The sequence below is a fragment of the Canis lupus genome, chromosome 1 (genome assembly GCF_011100685.1).
Source record: "Canis lupus familiaris isolate Mischka breed German Shepherd chromosome 1, alternate assembly UU_Cfam_GSD_1.0, whole genome shotgun sequence".
NCBI lineage: Eukaryota > Metazoa > Chordata > Mammalia > Carnivora > Canidae > Canis > Canis lupus.
Window position 1 is genome coordinate 35,867,966 of NC_049222.1, and position 17,817 is coordinate 35,885,782.

Below are 17,817 nucleotides of genomic sequence, written 5' to 3' on the forward strand. Positions count from 1 at the left end.
CCCTGTGGAATACTTATAAAATATGAAAGTTTAATCAAAGACATATTGGACTAAACATTTATTCCCCACAATGTTTTCTTTCTACATTGGATTCCTTCTGTATTTTGCTTCACATTCCAGGGCCAAAGCCAAATCAGATGTGGAATACAGTAACTGGTTCTTGTTTGTAAATCCTCATACAGATAAGAGTGGAAAAACTTGTATAGACAATTCAAACCTTGACCCTGGAATTCTATTACCTTTACTCTTTCCCTTACCAACCTCATTCATTAGCCTTTCTTCTGTTATCACTTCCATGCTCCTGGCTGTAAAATTTCTATTCCCAAGATCAGTGCTAGGTTATTTCAACAGTTGAGTCAGTCTTAACTACAGTAAATCTTTGTTATAAGAGAATTATCTATGACTGTTAATTCTGTGGACTTTTGGCAAATTGCGATGAGTTACTCTTGTCTGATAGGGTAACAGAGGCTCTAATAATGAAAGCTTTGCAATGTTGGGGAAATTCTGATGTGAGGAAGTTTATGAGAAAGAAGGTAATGGTTCTGATGTTGCAAAAGTTTCCATGAGTTCATTCAGATCTAGGTTTTTAGATGCTAATAATTGTTGCACATATAAAACCTTGATTGGGGAACAGTATGGTCTGAATGCTTGGGTCCTTCAAAATTCACATGTTGAAATCCTAACCCCCAACAGGTCTTTGGAAGGCAGTTAAGTCATGAGGGTGGGGTGCTCATGAATGGGAGTAGTACCCTTATGAAAGATGCCCCGGAGAACTTGCTTGTTCTTACTGCATTATGAGCACACAGAGAGGAGACAGCCATTTATGAACCAGGAAGCTGGCCACTATCAGATGCAGAACCTAACCATGCTGGCACCCTGATCTCAGATTTCCAGCCTCCAGAGTTATGAGAAATAAATTTCTGTTGTTTATAAGCCACCCTGTTTGTGGTATGTTATAGCACCTCAAATGCACTAAGACAGGGAATGGTTTGCTAGAAGATTAAAGATTTCTCCCCCCCCCCTTTTTTTTTCAAATTTTGGTTTAAATTCTAGTTAGTTAGTAGCTACAGTGCAATAATGGTTTCAGGAGTAGAATTTAGCAATTCATTGCTAACATGCAATACCCAGTGCTCATCAGAACATGTGCCTTCCTTAATATCCATCACCCATCTAGCCTATCCCCCACACACCTCCCTCCATCATCCCTCAGTTTGTTCTCTATCTTTAAGAGTCTCTTATGCTTTGTTTTCCTCCCCCCGCCATCTTCATCTGTTTTATTTCTTAAATTCCACATCTGAGTGAAATCATATGGTATTTGTCGTTCTCTGATTGACTTATTTTGCTTAGCATATAATACACTCTAGGTCCATCCACATTGTTGCAAATGGCAAGATTTAATTATTCTTGATGGCTGAGTAATATTCCATTTTATAATGGTATATAATATATATTACATAAATATAATAATGGAGTATGTCACAGGAAGAGTAAAGATTTCAAAGCCTTTATCAGGGAATCACTGGAAAAAGAATCTAATGTAGCTTTATGGTTTACAGATGGGCTCAAGTCAGTTTTTCTGGATTCAGGCCTCAGCTCCACATTTATTAAGTGTGTGACATTAGGTAAGTTGCTTAATTCATTAGGCTTCAAATTTCCTCTCCTGTAAAACAGGGATGACAATAGGGCCTCATAGGGACTGCACATTCTTAGCACTGTGTTGGATGCTCTACAAGTACTGATATAGCTGATCAATGTAAGCTCTAGAGCAGAATGTATAGGCTGATGAGTAGAGGAGTAGCTACTTTGATTTACAGTGCATATCTGCAGGATGCATCTGAAAGCATATTGCTGCAAGTAAAGTTCCTACTTCCTACTGCCCACTGGCTGTTTACTGGCCATGCATACGGGATTGCCTTCTCTTCAAACACTGGCTGAAAAATCTGAGGGAACTGAAAAGTGAAAGTTTCAGGAAGCATCAAATGAATAGAGTGACTAAAAAGTGGAGGCTATCTGCTCTTTTAGATTAGATTCCCCGAAAAATGCTTTGGAAAAACTTCTGGTTTTGCTTTAGCGAAGAGGGGGAAAAGAAATATTTCTAGCCTCAGACTTGTATAATTATAATTCATCTCTACTAACACTCCTCAGACTCTCAGATTGTACCTTGAGTGAACCGCAAGAAATTAAACAATTAAATGTGTTCTTGCCAGTGCACTTTGGATTCGATACAACTTTTTTTAAAATTAACTTTAGAACAGTAAGAAGATAAATCTTTTTAGGAACTCTTTCTATTTTAGCCTATAATTTTCAGAAGCTCAGAGAAGGATTTTTACCTCTTCGATGTGTCATTTTTTAAATCAAGAAACAGGGCAGAATGCCAGGTTTTACTCATTTGACTGAAATTATTATTTGTGGATCTGAATCAACCCGTTTGTGAAAGTACACTTGTTGTGTTCCTATGCTGTGTCCTGGAAGGTAACTAACTGCTAACTTACCATGACATGGGACCTATGGGACTTCCTGGCCCCTATGAGACTCTCCTGGCAGGAGAGTCAAGAAGGGAGTACTCAGGGTGACCACACAGGGCTGTGCAGACTGTGCCCAGTACAAGGGTTGACTCGCCACGAAGATGAGAGCGACTGGAAGCCCATCCCATACCCAGTTCTCCAGATGGAGATGCTGTGCCCTGATGCAGGGCCGCATCACTCAGAGAAAGGGGCACCCTTCTAGCATTCACAAGAATGTCATATGGACCCTACACAATGGCTCTTAAGGTTCCATATGGACCAGTGGTGGGCCTAGACATAAAGACACATTCTGATTTGTAATCATCATTTTATGTTTACAAGACTTAAAGTATTGCCGTAGAATCAGGACATAGGAGATACAGATTATACAATCAGAAAATGAGAATATGGACACTTCATTATTGAAGTAAGGGAGTCAAAAGTCCTCATTTGGAGCATCTATTATGGGGCTGGATCTTTTTAGTTTCATTAATGGCTGATGACTTTATACAAAGCCTATATGTGTGTGTGTGTGTGTCTCTCTCTAAATGTGTTTTTTTAGTTCCCATTGAAGCAAGAATCCTAAACTTTCTGAACTCAAGTAAAGAAGAATAAAGTTTCTTTCTTTTTTTTTTTTTTAAGATTTTATTTATTTATTTATTCATGAGAGACAGAGAAAGAGAGAGGCAGAAACACAGGCAGAGGGAGAAGCAGGCTCCATGCAGGGAGCCCGACATGGGATTTGATCCCAGGTCTCCAGGATCATGCCGTGGGCTGAAGGCAGCGCTAAACCACTGAGCCACCCAGGCTGCCCAGGAATAAAGTTTCTAAAACATTTCTTTGTCATAAATACAGAAAGGGAGGTCCTTCCGTGCTTTTGGATTTGTTCACCTCCTGTAATCTACAAGTTGATCTTTGTAATAAACCTCACATGGTTGACACATTTCCCTGCATTGAATTGTGTATCCCCACATCTGAAGCTTCTCACTACTTGTAAAAATACTTTAACATATTGCTGTGAAACAAAGGAAGTTTTTGTTTTCTGGGAGTAGGTAAAATTTGCTTAATGTATGTATTGCTTAGGGACCCCTGGGTGGCTCAGTGGTTGAGCGGCTGCCTTTGGCTCAGGTTGTGATCCCGGGGTCCTGGGATTGAGTCCCACATTGGGCCCCACAGGGAGCCTGCTTCTCCCTCTGCCTATGTCTCTGCCTCTCTCTGTGTGTCTCTCATGAATAAAATAAATAAAATCTTTCTAAAAATGTATGTATTGCTTAGTGTATAATAATACATAGATTATATAAAGACATCCTTTTAAATTCTCTCTTTAAAGACCTTATCTCCAAATAAGGTCTTGCATTCTTAGGTGTTGAGGTTAGAGCTTCAATATATGAATTTGGGTGGGTGATACAATTTAGCCTATAACAATGTATGAGCATTTTTGTTCTTGTTTCTCTTAGAGTAAGTAAGCATGAAGTTTCTCTTTTACAATCAGAGATATGACCATGTGTTCTGTTTACAGCTAGTTCCCTTAGAAGCACAGAAGAGCTTTCGTGGTTGTTCTTTGTAGCACCGGGCATATGGGTTATTTATGTATTCAGACCCCCACTCATTGACCTTCTGAGTATGTGCAAACCTGACTTCTGAATCTTTCTTATCCTGTCTTTCTGAATCTTTTCCTATCAAGTTTGCTCATGAAGACTGCCCCCCAACCTGAGGACTTTTATAAGTTGTCCAGAATTGCATTATGTTTATAAATAAGAAGCTGTCATGATAGTTATCTATAGCATGGGTCACAAGTTTGAGTGTACAGTGGAATCACCTGAAGATCATCCTAGAAGTACTGAGTCAAAAACTCTAGGGACCCAAGCATCTTTAGTGTTTGCAGCTCTCCAGAAGATTCTATTGCCTCCTAAAGTCTGGGAACCTCTGAGCTACCATCAGTTCTCTGTTCCTATTTTTCTTTGTACATAAACTAATTGCTCAATGAAAGAAGGTTTATGCAATTTTCCCTTTCTTCCTTGTGGGACCTTGTTCTCAGGACAGATGATATGCATGCCTGAAAAAAAAATTAAAAGCCACAAGATTTCTGGTAGTTGGTCATAAAATTTAGTTTGAATTTTTCATCTTATGTAACTCAAAGCAGGATTTACTTTAGCAACTTTATGAATATAATTTACTAAAATGTATTAGATTATTCTTTACCATACTGAGACAGGATGGTCAATAGAATTGTTTAATTTTTCCTTCTCATTTGTTGTAGTTTCCTTCTTAGTATTTCACAGTATAAAATCAAGCTACTGGAGGTATAGGTTAATTTGATGTTCTTTTGGTGCCTACTTCTGTATTTTGGTATAACTACAGCAAGGAATACATTTTAACCTTTTGAGGCGAGATTCTTAGAAATAAGCAGCTTCTTGGTTGACTCTTTTTCCTCTATTTTTTATATTTATATTTTATTTTTAAATTTTTTCCCCAAATTTTAATTTAAATTCCAGTCAGTTAACATAAAGTGTAATTAGTTTCAGATGTAGAATTTAGTGAGTCATCACTTACATATAACACCCAGTGCTCATCACAAGTGCCCTCCTTAATACCCATGACCCTCTTAACCCACCCTGCCACCCACCAACAACTCTCTGTTTGTTCTCTATAGTTAAGTGTCTGTTTCCTGGGGGTGCCTGGTGGCTCATTGTGTTGAGTGTCTGACTCTTGATTTCGGATCAAGTCACGATCTCAGGGTCCTGGGATTGAGTCCTGCATTGAGCCCTGTGTCAAGCTTCCTGCTCAGTGGGGACTCTGCTTCTCCCTCTCCCTGTGCTCCTCTCCCCTGCATGCCCTCTCTCTGTCTCACACACATAAATAAATAAAATCCTAAAAAATGATTCTTTATATATTTTGGATACTAACCCTTTATCAGATATGTCATTTGCAAATACCTTCTCCCATTCGATAGGTTGCCTTTTAGTTTTGTTGATTGCTTCCTTCTCGATGCAGAAGCTTTTTATTTTGATCAAGTCCCTGTAGTTTATTTTTGCTTTTGTTTCCCTTGCCTTGGGAGACATATGTAGTAAGAAGTTGCTGTGGCCCATGTCAGAGAGTTTACTGCCTGGGTTCTCCTCTAGATTTTGATGGTTTCCTGTTTGACTGGCTTTCTGTTGTAGTTTTCTGAATGCTCCCTGGCAACCAGGAGACCTCTGGGTCAGTGGACCTACTAATCTGGGTTGGGCTGGGTCAGGCAAGGTTGGTAGGAAGGCAAGGTAAAGGCCACCTTCTTGTTTATACCTCCATAGAGAATCTTCACTTCCCTACACTGTTCCTTTCACTCCCCTTACCTGATTATGGACTTGAGCCTTCAAATGAGCTTAGGCCTGCACTTGATTTAGGATCCATGCCTTTATGGTTTTCAGGTCTTGAGAAGGAATAACTATTTCTGAACATCTTCCAAGGCCATCTTCTGTGTGATTGAAGTGTGTTTTTCTCCTGATATTATAAATGAGATGATTCCCCCATGGCTTTTTCATGGCTTTAGGAGTGCAACCCAGAGCATGGGACCTGTCTAGGACTAGTGAGAGACCAACAAATGGGTTCCTAATGTTGTGGTGTGTGGTGCTTTACCTTAACCACCCGTTACCTTGTAGTGCCTCCTAAGTCTTGGTCAAGAAGCAAGGATAACACCTGTTCTTACCTTGTTCTCAAAATGTATACATTCTCTGTACTATTTACCTGATGTGTAGTAGAATATATTGGATACTAACCTAACCAGATAGATACAGCTCAACTCCATACCAGCTAACTAATGTATTTTGTCCACGTCACATAAGGCATTAAGACATATGCATTGCAATCAGTTGCATGTCTTAAAGAAGGATGTTAAGGGTTTAGTCCTTTAAGCGAATAACATTTATAGCTTTGTGAGATTTTATTTAATTATAAAATCTACATGGGCATCATAAAAATTTTGGAAAATACATAAAAGCACAAGGAAGTAATTAAAACCATTTATAATTCCACAATTCAAAGAAAACAACTATTAACATTTTGATGTATATTATTCAAGTCTTTGTTTCAGCATGTATGTGTAGTACCGCTACATGTTCTCTTTTCCTTACCTAGCTTTTCTACCTAAGATGGTATTTATTCTTTCCTACCATTCGGTAGCCTTCTAAACTGTGATGATTTAGCAGCCAGTACCTCATTTTTTTACATTTAAAGCATTTCTGAATTTCTGTAAAAACATCATGACTATGGAACTATTTACAGCAATGGGCTTCACACACATTTGCATATATATTTTAGAATAAATGTACATGGGGCAAAACAAATACACATTTTAAAAATACATGTTGCTCACCTCCCCTCCAGGAAGATTCTATCAATTTGCTGTCCTACCAGCATTTTTTCAGAGTTCTCAGAATCCTCACCAATTTTAAACAGTATTGTTATTTTTTAAATCCTGGCAGTTTGGTAGGAGGAAAAATTGCAGTGGTTAAATTTGCATTTCCTTGTTTAATAGTGAAATCCTTCATGACTCTCTTTTATATATTTATTGAAGAAGTTTAGTGTAGTGGCTAAGTAGGGCTGCTCTGGGGCCCAAGTGTTCACTTCCTGACAACCATGGGTAAATTCTTTAATCTCCCTCTGCTCACGTACCAGCTCTGATAATGACAATACTTACTTCATGGAGTCTGTATGAAGATTAAAGAGGATATCACATGACAAGTGCCTAGAAAGCAGTTGGTATTACAGTAAGTACCTGATATGTATCAGCTACTCCTCTAGCATTTAGCTTTCTTCACATATGAATTGGCTTTTCATTGTCTTTGGGCAAGTGGTTTTGTTTAGTTTTGTTTTGGCAGGAGGTTTTGGTATATTAATTAAGTCTGTTAACCCATTGCCTGCCTATGTTGCAGTTTCCCCCAATTTGTGGTTTGCCTTTAGATTTTGTTCAAAGTGACAACATTTTTGGGCATCAGGAAATTCAGGCTGGGGGATGGCATAGTTGTCGTCCAGCCTGGATCTTTTTTTCTGCCGCTCTGTCTTGCCTCTAGGAGAGTCACTTCCTTATCATTGAGAGGTTCTGGTATTGATTCTTGTCACCAGAGCAGAAATGGCATTTTAAGCAGGATGTTAAAAATCATCATCTTGAATAAAACCTCTGCTTAATTTATGTAAATAATGATCATAGCAGATGAGAGGCCATGGTTAATATTTCACCACTTGCCATTTATCACTAAATCCAACTTGTCAGCATTTCATGGTGAAATAAAATTAATTACTTCAACTTGAGAGAAGCTTTAAATTTGAGATTAAGATCCCTCATAGATTGAGTATCCGTTAAGTGCTACTATATTTTCCTTCTTTCCTACAAATTATGTAGTAGAAAGAGAATCTTTCTAGCCACAAAATCTTGTGCGTAAGGGGAAAATGTTCATTATTTTGGCATATATACATGCTACTAAAAATGAAAGTTTTTCACTTCCCTGGAAAAAATGTGGACATAGAAAATATTATTTTACTTCGTATGTAGAGACAAATTAGAACAACCCTGATCGGGGGATCCCTGGATGGCTCAGGGTTTAGCGCCTGCCTTCAGCCCAGGGTGTGATCCTGGAGTCCCGGGATTGAATCCCACGTCGGGCATCCTTGCATGGAACCTGTTCCTCTGTCTGTGTCTCTGCCTCTCTCTGTGTCTCTCATGAATAAATAAATAAAATCTTAAAAAAGAAAAGAAAAGAACCATCCTGATGAAAACATGGGAATTCTATATTGCAGATAACACCTGAATGTATACACAGATGCACAATTCCACTATAAAAGTAGTATCTGTGTTCATCGGTGTGTACATCTGATCCAGATCCAGTTTATACTCCTCCAGTTTATACTCCTCCCTGATTTGCTGAGTCTCAACTACCCTCTAGTTCTTGGCTGTCTGATCAGAGAAGAACCAAGAGCCCAGCTCCTTCCTCTGTCACCTCATCCCCTAACACTGCTATCTTTCTCAGCCTTCTGTGAGGACCAGACTTTGGCAAGGCCTCCGTAACATCCGCTGTGGTGGAGGCCGCCACAGCTCCAGGGTGACCTCTGCACCCACAGAGGCTTAGGTGCCCTTATGTCTGGTTTCAGAGAAGCACCAGGTCACGATGGGCATAGGACTTGGTTTCCCCAGTGGCTGCCCTGAGGATGTGGAATACACAACCTGAAAGTGTACCGAGGTTTTAATGTCCATTGGATGAAATTTGACAAGACAGGAGACAGGAAGGAACCAATAAATAAATAACTCCCTTTTTCTCATCCTTGTGGACTATTCCAGGTCTTTCTGGTGACTTCTTGTGAGACTAAGCAACTGTTGTCTTGTGACGCTGAAGCCTGCTTAGTACTTGTCTCAATTCTTTCCCACCTCACTTCCGTTTTCTGCCTCACCTTGGTGGCCCTGGGATTATATCACTAGTAATAATATGTTGGCCCATAAAATTTGCTTCAGACTCTTTCTTGGGAACTGAGGTTAGGCAGCATCTGAGAGCCTTCATATGCATTTAAATGAATATTGTATATTTAAGTAAGGTGCTTAGCATTCAGATGTGAATAAAATACCAACATGTGCATAACAACAACAACAAAAGTACAACTATTGTTACGGTGTGATGGTTAAATGGAGTGTGTTCTGTTACTGCTACTAGGGTTATGTGTAATTGAAATTTTCCAGGGGTGCTTGGGTGGCTCAGTCGGTTAAGTGTTTGCCTTCGGGTCAGGTCATAATCTCAGGGTTCTGGAATTGAGCCTTGCGTCAGGCTCCCTGCTCAGCCGGGAGTCCGCTTCTCCCTCTCCCTCTGCTGCTCCCTGTACTTGTGCTTTCTTTCTCTCTCTCTGTCAAATAAATAAATAATATCTTTAAAAAATTTTTTTCTATTAAAAATTTTTCTTAAGTAGTTAATGCTTTTTGCCACTAGGGACCTTGGGAAAAACTGAACGCCTTTCATTTCTGACTCTTCATCTGGTTCTGCTATGTGATTGCTGCCTAGATGGGTATGTTTCTGCTCACTTCTCCTACTTATTAAAATCACATTAAACACTTAACTACTTTATATCTCTTTCACTTTTAATATCTTCCGTCAGAATATATTTTCAGATTTCCCCCCACCCCCAAAACAGGCACTCAAACTGAAGTCTGTATCACTGATAATGAACAGAAGAGCAAGGAAATTTCAACGTCCAAATATTATACTTCCTCATTAGATTTTTGTCTTTATTTCATTGTTTAACTTCAAGCATGTTTTACTTGTATAACCTTTTTGAGAGAAAGAATTTTTAAACCATGATTGATATATATATGGTAACTGTTTTAAGAACTGTGACACTGCATGGGACCGGGCATGCTCACCAGTTGCGGCAATAGACAAAACAAAACAAAAACACAGCAGTTAGAGCTGGCCCACACAGTCTTGTCCTCGTTTAAAAATTTTTATCCTTCCAAATATTGTCTTCTCCTTTTTCCTTTTAACGTGCCTCTTTTGATTTGCGATTATTGCAAAGCATAAAGCAAGAAAGAGTGACTGGTTCCTGATGCAATCTGAAATTTTACATTGCTGATGGAGTGCCGGGCGCCTGTAACAATGAGCTGCAGATGCCTTATGGGCTGTGAAGTACAATTGTGTTCACGCCCCTGGGTCACGTTAGCCCTTTTCTCGTAAGCAAAATGTCCTAGAATTGTTGCCTGCACCCAAGAACAAAGACTCGGGGGCAGCCCTGGTGGCGCAGCGGTTTAGCGCCGCCTTCAGCCCGGGGTGTGGTCCTGGAGGCCCAGGATTGAGTCCCACGTGGGGCTCCCTGCGTGGAGCCTGCTTCTCCCTCTGCCTGTGTCTCTGCCCCTCTCTCTCTGTGTCTCTCATGAATAAATAAATAAAATCCTAAAAAAAAAAAAAAAAAAAAAAGAGAACAAAGACTCGGGAGCGCGTGCACAGGTTTCTCTATTTTACGCCGCAGCGCCCGCCACCCCGCAGTTGGCCCCCGGAGGCGTCTAACCAGGTCTCTCCTTGCAGGCACGATGAAGGACCGGCTGGCCGAGATGCTGGAGCTGACCAAGAGCTATGACCAGCAGTTCCCAGCCAGGGACGCGGAGTTCGACCCGCCCCACGAGGACGTCGTGTTCGAGACGGACCACATCCTGGAGTCCTTGTACCGAGACATCCAGGACCTCCAGGAGGAAAACCAGCAGCTGATGACCGACGTGAAGCGGCTGGGAAAGCAGAACACCCGCTTCCTCACGTCCATTCGGCGCCTCAGCAGCATCAAGCACGACACCAGCTCCATTGCCAAGGACATCAAGGCCCGCAGCGAGAACATCCACCGCAAGCTGCGCGCCCTGAAGGCGCGGGGCGAGGAGGCCGAGGAGGTGCACGGCGCCCACTCGGCGGTGGCGCGCATCTCGCGGGCGCAGTACAACGCGCTCACGCGCACCTTCCAGCACGCCATGCAGGGCTACAACCAGGCCGAGGTGAAGCAGCGCGACAACTGCAAGATCCGCATCCAGCGCCAGCTGGAGATCATGGGCAAGGACGTCTCGGACGACCAGATCGAGGACATGATCGAGCAGGGCAAGTGGGACGTGTTCTCCGAGAATTTGCTGGCCGACGTGAAGGGGGCGCGGGCGGCCCTCAACGAGATCGAGAGCCGCCACCGCGAGCTGCTGCGCCTGGAGAGCCGCATCCAGGAGGTGCGCAAGCTCTTCGTGCAGATGGCGGTGCTGGTGGAGGAGCAGGCCGACACCTTGAACGTCATCGAGCTCAACGTGCAGAAGACCCTCGACTACACCGGCCAGGCCAAGGTGCAGGTGCGCAAGGCCGTGCAGTACACGAGGAAGAACCCCTGCCGGACCCTCTGCTGCTTCTGCTGCCCCTGCCTCAACTAGCCGGTGGGCCCCCGCCGCCGCACCCCGCCGCACCCCACCCCACCCCTGACGGGAGTGGCCGGGAAGCGCACCGGGGAGGATTTGGGGGACCTCTGCACAGGGGCGAGCTGCCCCAGAAGTCTAGGGCCTTCTGTCCTTAGAGCAAGAAGCATTTTGAGGTGCGAGAATTCCAACCCAGCTTGTGTTGGGGAAGGTGGCGGATGCCATCCGGTGTCTCTTCAGTGAGGACAGACACCTGCCGGAGTTGTGCGAGGTCATATGGCACGCGGCACCCTGAGGCTGTAAGCTTGCTGTAGGCTAGATGCCCAAGGCTTGCTTCCTAACAAAACTCTAGGAGGAAGTCAGTTCTGTATTGGCGGATAGTATGAACGCATTATCAAGACTTAAATTCATTTACTTTATCCTGAAAGTCCCTCGGTTCTGTTCAAGTTCACATGACATTGATCTTGGAGAAAACCGTACCTCTTCCATGTCTGATTCTTCATCTGGCTTGTCCTGTGAGATTCCTGCCTAGAGGTATACCTTTTATCTGCTCACCTCCCCTACTTACTAAAATCACATTTAACAAACTCATTATTTCCTTATATCTTTCACTTTTAGTATCTCCCATCACAGTATATTTTGGATTTTTTCCAAATACTTTTAAGCACTGAGTTTTGAGCAACCATTCAAATTGAAGTATATTGTCAGCCATGTTTTGTATATTTTTCATAAATGTAATACAAATGCACATAATTATATAAATGTAAAGGACTAATACTAACACATGTACATAATGACCAATTGGTTTGACTGGACTTTTGTAACTATGGTCTATAAATATTAACAGCAACACTTTTTTACTGATCATTGGTGTTGGTTTGCTTGTTTTGAGTTTATCTTACTCCCATCTCCATAGTCACGGTTCTATTTTGAACCATTCTGTGTTGGTTATGGTGATAGAGACAGATGTTAAAGGCTAAAATGCATAAAGAACTGGAGATAATAAAATAGCATTCTTGGAAATACTACTTTTGTTTTACTGTGGGACCATTCCTTTCATGTACTGAAATGGAGTAATTTAAAATAAAATAATCATGTTTTTCAATTCAGCCTAATAAACATTACATTATAATATCCCCTTTGTGTATTTATATCTTGACCATTTAAACCTTAATTTGCTTTTTCAGTTATTAATCTTAAAAATTCTTCTACTAGCTGCATGAGACTGCAATATCTGGATGGAACTCTGAATAGAAGGGGAAAAAATGAAAAAGAATTCACTTGTGGGTGTCCTGCTTTCTCTCCTGAGTTAGTTACAGTAGTTCACAAATCATCAGGTTTTAGAGATTTGGTTTTGTTTGCAAACTTTGTGACGCCCTTACCCACAATTACCGTATTTCCTGTCTTCCTTCTGAGTCAACTGTTAACCATTTTCAGTCATTATTTACTAAATGAGCAAGTTTACTCAGCAAAGTTCTTGAGTCCTTCAAACAGTGAGATTTTAAAAGGAGTGGAAAGAAGAGCATGTGGACTCTTTGAAACTCACTGATGAACCTGTTTGTGGCCATGAAAATCTAGCCTTGCACCTAATTTTAATTTCATGGTTAAATATGAGAATTATGGAAGCCAAGTTCCACCTGGCTCCTCTCAGATTTCTCCCAATTTCTTTCTCAGCTAACCCGATGGATATGTTTCACTTTTAACCAAATTCCTTTACCCTAAAAAGAAAAAGTCTTCACACAGCTCCATTGTTAGGTCTTTCATTGTACAGAAGTGATATTGCGAATATAGACCACGAGCTAGTTTCCCTGAGAGAGAAGAGTTCATGAATTTGACGTCTTTAAACCCATAGAGCATTTTCTTTGCCTAGAACCAGTTATAAAAGTAAACGAGTTTGCACACTCTGTGTATTTTTTAATTTTCCACATTTCACATTGGACAATTAAGTAAAGACAACTTTAATTTAGTAAGAGACTAGTGAACTGCTGCCTGTGACAAGGTAAGAATTTTTCTTCCTGCTTTTTAGTAACTCTCTTGAGTGTTGCATAGTAGTTAAGAGCACCAATTCATGACCTCTGTTCAGTTTAAATCCTGACTCTGCCACATACTAGCTGCATGATTTGGGCACAGTACTTAACCTGTTTGTGCCTCAATTTCCTTATCTGTAAAATCGACATAATAAGGCCTACTTCATCTAGTTGCTGTAAGAAGTAAAGGCCACCTGTGTTTATTATTATTATTACATAGCTTTTTGATAGACTGAGCTGTTACTTAGTAAGTTCATAGTTATTAACTTCTGAGGAAAAACAAATGCTTATTTTTCTGCTGATAGTCTTTAATAAAATGGAATAAAGAAACCAAGACCTATCTTCTTTGAATTTTAGGGCTTATTTTTCTACAACAACAACAACAACAAACATTTTCACTGTGGCATTTCTATTCTTTTTATATCCAAACATGTTCTGAAAAAGTATTAGATTTTCCGCTCAGTTAAACAGGAAGCAGCTGTTCTGTTCAATTTGGCAAGTATTTTCCTCTGATCTTCCCAAGCTGTGAGTCAGAAAGTCCCAGAAAGTGTTCAGTTTGGAGACCAGGTCACAGCAGACTAAAGGGAAGGGATCAGTTGGCTTTTCCCACATCCTGCCCTGTTTCCCTGAGGCCCTTCCTGGCTCTGACTGCCATGCCAGACAGTGTGTGAAATGCTGGCTTTTCTCTTTGGAAAGCGTACTCCAGTGCCACCAAGAGGTGCTATAGAGTTGGCTTTACAAGCCCACGATGCTCTCTTGGCAAACTCTGAAAGTTGACCTTGGGCAAGAAGAAAATTTTGTGGCAAAGCTACTAATTTCATCCACTAATATCAGTTAATGTACAGAATGGAAGAACCAGTCATGAAGAACAATAGATCCTTCAGGGGCTAGAGGTGGAAATCCATTTTCTAATGCTATTTTGACATATGCAGTGACTCTTTCTAACTAGCTAAATGCCAAACCTTACAGTCACGGCCACAGATTATATGCAGTGACAACTCCAGAAATATCAGAAACAAGAGAGATGCTCACCTAGGATGCATCAGTATCCAGGATAGAATGAGTTCAAATTTTTAAAAAGCTGATCAATAATTCACAAGTGCTTGAACTGTGACATCATAGGAGTAAGTTTATGGCCTTTCAAGATAACATCTTCCAAAGAAAACAGTGTTCTTCTTGCACCTGTGTTTCAGATTTATTTAAAAACAGTCCCAGTGCTTTACAACTGAATGTCACATGCACATATTTTTCAGGCTCTACGATATAAATTCCTATCTTGACAAGAAACTACTGAAGATTGTGTATGGCTTAAAAATAATAAAATATGGTAACTGTAGTCTTGGATTTTATGTATAAATCCCACCATTCTATTTTCCACCATCAGACATATTTCCACTCTTGTCTGAAATACACAAGGTATAGAGCATGCAGTTCACTCATTTGTAATCAGGATGATAGTCTGAAACATCCAATTGCAATAGAAATAACAGTTGACTTGCTTTTGATAGCCAGAATTGAAAATCCTTGCAATTAATAAATTGGGGCTATTAGAAACAAAATTAATAGGATCTAGAATGCAACCTCACCATCATTAAATATTGAGCATCTTTATTACCAACATGTGTTATAGGGGAAGGATGAGATGGCCTTGTATACTGGAAGCTTTTGTTTTGAAGATTATATATATATACTGGTAAGAAAGAAAGCTTTCTGACCTGATGATCTGGGTGAGACTCCATAGGATGCTTTTAAACCAGTGATACCCGAAAAACTAAGAAGTTAGAAACAACTCCCCAACACTATAATTTTCTAATTCTTTTTTCTTTTTTTAAGTAGGCTCCACGCTGGGCGTGGATACAGGGCTTGAACTCACAACCATGTGATCAAGACCTGAGCTGAGATCAAGAGTCGGACACTTAACCGACTGAGCAACCCACACAGGTGCCCCTCTAATTCTTGATATTTATTTTGAAAGTATTTTTATACCCCCATTTTAATTATAAGCATCATTTAGCCACTTCTTGACCTCTTCCATTTTTCCTGATCTATACCTATCTCTACATATTCAGGGTCTTACTTACAGCCCCTCTTTAGACATATCCTTCCCTCTGTATCCAGGTATCCCATAATATTCTGTAGTAGATACAAATAACAGAGCATGAACATTAATATCTGTCTCCTTATCTCTCTGTTTTCAGATGGGCCCAGCTATTTGCATGTACTTCGATTTGCTTCCCAAACAGAGAAGCTCTCAGAGCCATTTCACAGGAACACACATGCAATGCATTTGTTTTGAAATTTCTATGTCAGGATCTTTACACTTCGTAAGTGTGGTCTCCAGTTATGCTCCCCCTCCCCTTTCCTGTTACCTCCTGCAGATCTTGTATTCACACCTGGGGATTTGTTCTAAGCCACCATAAATCTGTTATGGACTGAGGCAGGGAAAGAAGAAGGAATGAGTCAATATCCACACCTATCAAAGCTCACTGGCTGCGGCGTAGTGCCTGTTTTCTGAGTGTTCTTGCAGATGGATGGTGCCTCACAGCTGTTCTATACTCATCCCCTCTCTGCTTCTTTGTTTTGTTTACTGCGTGTGTGGATTTTACACCTTCCCACCCGATGGTCTTGTTTCTGTTTGTTTGCTTGCTCTGATTCTGCAACCTGACTGCTGTCCATCTGCAAGTTTTTCTGGCTGTTTTTTTCACCCTGATCTTCCACTTCTGTACACTGCTGGCACTACCCTCAATCTGACCACACTTCGCTCAAAAGTCATCCCATCTCACAACAGGTAGACAATGAAACCCACTGGTATAACACCTGTCAGTTTAGAGGGTGCTTTGATCTCATTTCCCACCCCCCCATGGTAATCCTGTGAAGTAGTATTACTGTTTCATTTTTTCTAAGAAGTGGGAACTGAGAATGCAGTCCTCTAATAGTTGACAAAGTTATGTATTTGTGAGTCTGTTTCTTACTCTCATATTGCTAAGCTTCTCTCTGCACATTCACACTGTCATCAATCTAGGAGCATAAATTGCATGAAGGGAATATGCATTTTCCTTGACTGATCTCTGTAACATTAGCAAAACCAGCTCTTCCCTTGGCTTCTGGCTCTGCATTTTTTTTCTCCTACCTTTAGCTCCCTCTTCTTCATCTCCTTTACAGGTGTCTCTCCCTCTTCCCAGCCTTCATTGTGAAGTCTTCATCCAAGGCCAACTTCCCTGAGCTATTTCTTTCACTCTGAAGTTTTCAGATGCCACCTTTCTAAACGCTAATGGTTTCCAGATCTGTACCTACAGCCCTGATTTTTCAACTGAGGCTGAAGTCTGTACATCCAACCACCAGCAAACATTTGTAGTTAGATGTCCCACCAGAGCTTCTAATGCTAGGGTCCCTGCCATCTTCCCTGTACCCAGTGCCTCCTGCTCATCCTATCCTGCAGGTGACACCATCCATCACTTTCTACCCCACAGACCAAACCGGCACCCTGCTGCAGCCCCTGTCTCTGTCCCACTTTGCCTCCCCTGGAATTCACATACTTCTCTTACACACATGGCCACCTGCCCAGGCCAGACAATCATCCCTTCCTGCCTCAGTTACTTTAGGAGCTTCTAACTAGTCTCTGGTTTCTAGTTTTGCCGCCTTAATTCAATTTCTATATTACAGTCATAGCGCTTTTTCTTTTTTCTTTCTTCTTTCTTTCTTTCTTTCTTTCTTTCTTTCTTTCTTTCTTTCTTTCTTTCTTTTCTTTCTTCTTTCTTTTTGTCATTACTATGCTATGCTGGGATTATTTTTTAATTGTGGTAAAGTATATATAGCATAATATTTACCCTTTTAATCATTTTAAAGTATCCAATTCAGTAGTATGAAGTTGTTGTTGTGCCCCCAATCTCCAGAACTCTCCTCATCGGGCAAAATTGAAACTTTGTACCCATTACACAACATGTCCCCATTGCCCCCTCCTCTCAGCCCCTGGCAACAACCCTTCTATCTTCTGTCTCCATGAGTCCACTACTCTATGTGCCTCATGTAAGTGGAGTCATATAGTATCTGTCCTTTTGTGACTGGATAATTTCCCTTAGCGTAATGTCCTCAAGGTTCATCCATGTTGTAACCTGTGTCAGAACTTTTTTCCTTTTTATGGCTGAATAATACTCCCTTGGATATGTGGCTGCATTTTGTTTCTTCATTCACCAGTTCGTGTCCTTAGTCGGCTTAGCTTCTGACGGTTGCCCCTTGCTGTTGGCCTAAGGATTCCAGCCCCACCAGCTTCTTCAGCCTCACCCCTCCCACTGTTGGTCCCATCCACATTCTTCTCCAGCTCTTGCCATCCCTGTGGGCTGTTCCTCTACCTGGACAACTTCCCAGGATTTGTCTCCTGTGTTAGTCCAGGTGCTCTGAG

At 41.2% G+C, this 17,817-nt stretch overlaps 1 protein-coding gene across 9 annotated transcripts in view; it reads left to right on the top strand.

Moving 5' to 3' along the window:
- The window catches only part of STX11 (syntaxin 11), a 44,916-nt gene extending 32,389 nt beyond the window's left edge, over positions 1-12,527 (top strand). For 6 of the 9 annotated variants that reach the window (XM_038526255.1, XM_038526256.1, XM_038526257.1 and 3 more), the window contains one exon: positions 10,541-12,527. In XM_038526255.1, the coding sequence (XP_038382183.1) occupies positions 10,541-11,409 (869 nt within the window). In that variant the 3' untranslated portion in view covers positions 11,410-12,527. Of the gene's footprint in view, positions 1-7,034; positions 7,250-9,451; positions 9,528-10,540 lie in introns of those variants that run through there. The other 3 variants (XM_038526259.1, XM_038526258.1, XM_038526263.1) reach the window with 3 other exon arrangements.
- Positions 12,528-17,817: the final 5,290 nt, after the last annotated feature.